Consider the following 6,930-nt stretch of genomic DNA (forward strand, 5'->3'; position numbering starts at 1 on the left):
ATTCTAAGACGGAGGAGAACCCAAGCGAGTGTTGTAGCGCACTCGTGAACATTAGAACTAGTCACTAGTAGCCATTTCCATTTTTATTTTGCTTTTGAGGAGAGTATCTGTGTAGGGTACTTTTGATATGCCGCCTTGTTTTTCGTACTAACATTTTCCGTTTTTTCAATAAAGAATTATTTCACGATATGTTGAGTTGCTTTTGGTTACCATTATGTAATGATTGTTGATTTTTCCATAATTTATATTACTCAACGTGATGTCTCGAAAAGGAATCGAATGTAAGGAAAAAAATTTTATATTACATAAAAAAGTTTTTTTTATCCATTATAGGCAATATTGTTAGAGTAATTTTCGGGGCGTTACAACTCATACACTACATTCCTTAAGCTCTTCATCCTCACCATTAAACCACCTTATCACTCTCACCTTAATATTCATGAATGACACTTAGCTATCATAGCCATATCTAATTTTAGGACTCCCAAACGAAGTTTGGTGTCACAATGAAGTTGACAAACCCACATTTAAACAATTAGACACATGAAGCATGTCCTATTAAAAAACTAACACTTACTTTATGTTCCCACCAATTCATATCTCGAGAATCAAGGTACTTCCAGCTTCAACACAAGGCATGGGTTGACTTTATTTTGGTGCAACCCTATGTTATTCTTTAGACATTATATCTCTTTCGTCCCTTTCCTTATCTATTGAAATAACCATTTCTAGCTATATGGCATCCTCATCTTCTTCTACTTCCCTCCCATATGGATTGAAGTATCATGTCTTTATCAGTTTTCGAGGTAAAAATACACGCGATGATTTCGCTAGACACCTCGGTGATGCTCTTCGTAGTAATGGAATTGAGATCTTCCTTGATGAAAAAGAGCATGAGAGAGGAGAAGAAATGAACCCAGCTCTCGACAACGCGATCCAAGAGTCTTGGATCGCGGTTGTAATATTTTGTATAAACTATGCATATTCAAGTTGGTGTTTGGAAGAACTTGCTAAAGTGATGGAGTACTCTAAAGACAAAAGCATGTTGGTTTTGCCAATATTTTATAAAGTAAACCCTTCAAGTCTACGCCATGAAAAAGGGAGCTATGCAGAAGCATTGGCCAAACATGAAAGCAGAATAAGTGAGAAGTGGAAAATAGAAAGGTGGAAGTTGGCTTTGCACAAAGCAGCTGATATATCTGGTTGGCACCTCAAGCCAGATCAAATGTAAGTACCTAACAAGTTTTTTTTTAATCTTAGGGCATCCCCTCATTGATCTTGCAAAGAGTTCAAATTCATTTGATCTTTTTTAGTACTAATAAGGGTATCCCTAATCGTATCGGTAGAAAATTAAACTCTCTATGGCAAACAAGCTTTGTAGCTTTATATCTTGAACAATAGGAAGAAAACTGAGAAGAGAAAAAAGGAAATATATGTGCCAAAAGTAATTTCTTCATTTTGACCATTGTCTTGGGTACCTTCGTTGTATTTGGCTTTGACCATATTTATGGTACGCTAACAATATTCAAATTTACAAATGTTCATCAATTTAGCATAGAAAATATTTAATTAATTAATCAATTAATAGTTATTTACACCAATACTCATATGAATTTAGTTTAATTACATTCATCATCTTTTGTTGTTTCAAATATTACACTCATATCTATTGTAAAATAATCAATGTCATGTATATATATAAATTAAATGTGGTTTGTGTAGATGCAAAAAATGAAGATATAATTTATATAATTCCATTAAATCTCAGGAGATATGTAAATTAATTTCACTTTGTTTAAATTTTATACTTAAGCAGGAACGAACATGGGCTCATTTTTAATATTGTTGACTACGTCTCTAAAAGGATTAGCAGCTTGCGTGATGGTGATAAAAACATTGACCAACATGTTAATGTAAGTAGTTCGACTATTGAAACTATATGATTTTTATGTTTATTTCGGTTCTTAAAATGATTCATTTTCGGTTTTTTAAAGTTACCCATCTCTCCTTATCCTCCCTATATATGTTTCTAACTAAGTACTACCTTTAAAAAACATGATTTGATTTATGTATATCTTAATGTTATGTTATGATAAATGGTGAATGATTTGATCTTTAGGGGAGAAGTTTAATTATATATGTAGGTTATGGACTTAATTCAAACTAGATTTTATTTTCGTTTTTATCTAATAGGTTTCCATCCTTTTGTGTTTGTACAATGATGTATGGATTCTTGATCATGTATCATGGAGTGTTGTAGATCAGTTTCTTATCTATTCTTAGTCCAACAATCATAAGTGAGTACTTTTGTTTGGGGTAGTTTCATTAATACCATTAGACTAGAATGTAACCCTTACGAGTATATCTGATCATGATTAATTAATAAAATATTATTTGTGATCAATCACAAATAATGACATATAGATTGCTATATATTTTTGGGACATAACATGTATTCTTGCCCCTCTTCCTTTGCAATTCCCAAAACTGATGACCATTTAGGAAATGAGGGGTGTTTTAGTAAATTCGGATACATGTTTGCTCCATCTTTCTATTAAGAATGCAACCTGCCTGGTCAAACATTTAATGTGGCATCTTGGCATTTTAAAAGTTTTTAAAGTCAGCAAATCATAATATATAGATAATAAAATATCTCCTGATATAAAGAATTAAACTATCTCCTCTTACCAATAAAATCATGACATGTATCATGTTTCATGTATCATGTTTTATTATTTTCTATAAAAATATTTATAAAACAAAACAAAATAGTACACATGTCATATTTTTACAGGTCGAAGGAGATAAATTATCTCCTGATATGAGGAGATATATTATTCTCTAATATATATTCTTACGTTAAAAAATTATTTTTTTGAAGAGTCAATGATGATTAAATATAAATAGTATATAATACAATAATAATATATAAAACTCATATTATTAATACATACATTTTTTTCCTTATAAAAATGTTATTATTGAAAGTAAAACTCACTTCCATAATTTATGTCTCAAAAGATTATTCTCTACTTATGAGTGAAGAACAACTTTTATGTGTAAAATATAAGTGTCTAATTATATTAAAATTATGTAATTGATTAAGATTTTTATCTGTTATTTTGAACCAATGGTAGTTATTAAATATGTGCCCAAGTGTTTAATCCCCAATATGAAAGACAACTTATTTAAGTGATATATAAGTCATGTCGAGAACACAACATTCTGAGAAGACAATAAAATCATTTTGTTTCTCGTAGGGTGTTGCTGCTGGCGTATATTTAGTTGTATAATTAATTCTTATGGCCTCCTAATGTCATTTCTTTTTTATAACAACCTCTTTAATATATATATGAATAATTAAAGATTTCGACTAACACATTAAATTACTCAGGAATTAAATGTATTTATTTTATCAGAATTTCAAACTCATTCATCATTCCCCCCTATATACTAGATTCTTCTTGGTATGTCACTCAGAGTTTTGGTTATAGAGAAGGTGTTATATCTATGTATTGTTAATATAAAGATTTATACATAATTAATATACCATACCATTCATTTAAAATATTTTTTTGAAGAATCAATAATGAATAAATATAAAAGATAAATGATGCATCAACAATATATAATTTGAGAGTTATAAGGTGGTCTGATGGTAAATGGGCGGTCGTAAGAAATGAAGTGTAGGAGGTTGTGGGTTCGAGTCTCACCATCAACAAAAAATTGGGAGTTATAAGAGTGATTTGATGGTAAGGGGTGGTATAGGAGGTTGAGGGCGAAGTCTCACCCACAACAAAATACTAACATACTAACAACTGCCGATAAAAAGATAATATATAACTCATATATAGTCAGTAATACATATGTTTTTTTCTCTATTTAGAAATGATATTATTTTGAAAAGAACCCTAGACGTTTAGTTAAAGTAAGATTTTGAAGGTGGTTATCAAGTGACTTAGTTTTGATGGTAAAATATATATACAAAAAAACATGTATACCTTCTAGCTAGGACAAGTGTTTTTGATGAATGTCAATTTTAGCTTTCAAAGCTATATCTTAACAACCAAGCCCAATTTTAGGACTCCGAAACCAAGCTTAATAGTTGACAAAAAAACAGACTGTAGGTAGTAATGCATGAGTTTTCAGCAGATTAATAATTTAATATACATTCTATAACTTGTTGTAATGTTTAAATACATATTTTTGGGGATATAATTCTTTACCTAAGTATTTTTATTCCGTTCAATGTTGAAAGAGAGCTTGTTCTATGTATTTTATTATTTTTAAATAAGTATTTTCTCGGATTTTATCCTGCATTCTTTTAATCTTAATGAAAAAACAAAATAAAGAAAAGAAGAAGACAAAAAACACAATAATTTGTTAACTACCAATTATATATATTTCTTCTAAAGCTTTCAATAACTACCAATTTATTATTAAATAATATGATTCTTAGATTAGGTTTTAATAAAACTTATTTATAGCCTGCTACCAAAAATCATTTGTTTGTATTTATTAAAAGATATAAATAATAGTTGAACATAGAAAAAGATTGACATGAGGACAACATATATTTAATAAAATAATAGTTAGATGAGTACATATTTTGGTGGAGTGAAGGACCTAGGTTTCCATTCATCATCCTTCATTACCTCATATTACATTTCACCCCATAAGTCATATTTATAGAATTATCATCACCTAAATGAGTCTTATGAAGCTTTTACATAATACAGCGAATATCTATCATAACACAATATGACTAGAACTCTTTAGATATAAGCTAAATATTATCTTTCTTATGGTATGCTTATAGTATACTCCAGACAATTCTAGCACATTTCAACACTATTACTTATCGTATGCTTATTTTTTGGTATTATCATTTATAACTAAACAATAATTAGAATTATATTTTTAATATGTTGAAAATATTTGATTAGTGGTGACATGCATTGGTCTTCACACACAACCCAGCATTTAAACAAATAATTACTTAATTTCTGTTCCCACTAATACATATCTCATTTTGGTGCAACCCTATGTGATTCTTTAGACATTAGATCTCTTTCACCACTTTCCTTATCTATTGAAATAAACATTGCTAGCTATATGTGATTCTCATCTTGACCTAAATTATTCCTCATGTATGGATTGAAGTATCATGTCTTTATCAGTTTTCGAGGTCCAGATACACGCTTGGGTTTCACGAGAGACCTTTATGATGCTCTGATAAGAAATGAAATAAAGGTATTTTTTGATGAAGAAGAGCTTAAGAAAGGAGAAGAAATAAACCTAGCTCTGGAGAAAGCAATACAAGTGTCTCTGATGGCACTAGTAATATTCTCTATAAACTATGCAGATTCAAGTTGGTGTTTAGAAGAACTTGCTAAAGTGATGGAGTATTCTAAAGACACACACATGATGGTTGTGCCTATTTTTTATAATGTAAACCCTTCTGATCTGCACTATGATAAAGGGAGATATGCAGAAGCATTAGCTAAACATGCAGTAAGATCCATTGAGAAATGGAAAATAGATAGATGGAAGTTGGCTTTGCAAAATGCAGCTGATGTACCTGGTTGGCCTATCAAGCCTGGACCAATGTAAGTACCTAACAACTCTTTTTCAACAACTTTTATTTATCTTAGGGTATAAGGGTATATATATATATTGATATTGAATTGAATTCTGTTTAAAAAAATGACCATAAAAATGTACAAAGAATATAATAATGTACATTATAAATTATAAGATAAGTTGACAAATTAAGAGAGTGAGTGAATTAGTTTTTGTGGTTTTCTCACTTTATAGTAGACTTTTGCAGCTTAAAAATGGTAGAGTAGAGATGTAGTGGAAAAGTATAAGTTTTGCAAAAATCGAATACACAAATTGAAAAGAGTAAATAGAGAAAGAGAAACACTAAGATTTCATATTGGTTCACCTTCTAATCTACTGAAAGTTATATTTAGTTCTCTCACAAAAACAAAAGATTTCAACTATGATGAAATATCAATCATTACAAATCTCACCCAGAGTCTTTTGCCTCTGATTACACTCACCAAAATCTTACTTTTAGAAGAACAACACTTCTAAAATACTATTTCCCTTCACCACACACTATGGTAAAATAATACATAAAATGGATACAAAGTGAAGAGTTTGATTCTGGGGCTAGAATTGCTAAATATGTATAAAAGTTAAAGTCACAATCTTTGAATGTCAATCACAAAAGTATGACACAAATGCTCAAGTAAGTGTATAAAACTTGGAAGAAAACAATTGAAAAGTAACCTTTCAGAAATTCAGAAATTCAGAAAGTTTTAATCAAGTTGCTTGCAAAAGTGTATAAAACATTCTAGAAAATGTTAAGTGATTAAAATATGAAAGTTGTTGTTCGAATCTGAATGCTAGATGCCTTTAAATAGGCTTCCTACCAGCCATCATATGCATACATGAAGGTACAAGACGATTCAAGTGACATATGTTCATTTTGGGAGAAGTTGTTTCAGTTTGAATTTGAAAAACTGTTGTAAAAATAGCTCTCATTAATTGATTACCAATGTGAGTAACCATTTATCAGAAGTTTTTGTCTCATTGAGTAATTGATTACTCACTTGAGTATTCAGTTACTTTGAGTTAATTTTACTTGATAACTTGTTACTCAATTTGGCTAATGGGTTACTCTATCACTCAACTTTTTGAAGGTTTAAGTCCATTTTTAAAACCATGTTTAATACTTTTTCGAAAAGATTTCCTATGAGCATGCGGAGATACTTTAAAGTAAAAGATTTTCGATAGAAGTACCTATCTTAGAAAGCTAATAAGTCTTGATCTTGTGTTGAGCATGCTTTTATATCTTTAAGGTCTTTATCCTTTTACTTTTTTTTTTGATGTTGTTGTTTTCATTAAAACCGAACCAATGTT

General features: G+C 29.8%; 1 protein-coding gene across 1 annotated transcript; it reads left to right on the forward strand.

Annotated features, from left to right (window-relative positions):
- Positions 737-5,613, forward strand: LOC109333884 (TMV resistance protein N-like). Its single transcript, XM_019569467.1, has 3 exons — positions 737-1,227; positions 1,817-1,913; positions 5,164-5,613. The coding sequence occupies exons 1-3, from the start codon at positions 737-739 to the stop codon at positions 5,611-5,613; spliced, it is 1,038 nt and encodes a 345-aa protein (XP_019425012.1).

This window comes from Lupinus angustifolius, chromosome LG19 (genome assembly GCF_001865875.1).
Source record: "Lupinus angustifolius cultivar Tanjil chromosome LG19, LupAngTanjil_v1.0, whole genome shotgun sequence".
Classification (NCBI taxonomy): domain Eukaryota; kingdom Viridiplantae; phylum Streptophyta; class Magnoliopsida; order Fabales; family Fabaceae; genus Lupinus; species Lupinus angustifolius.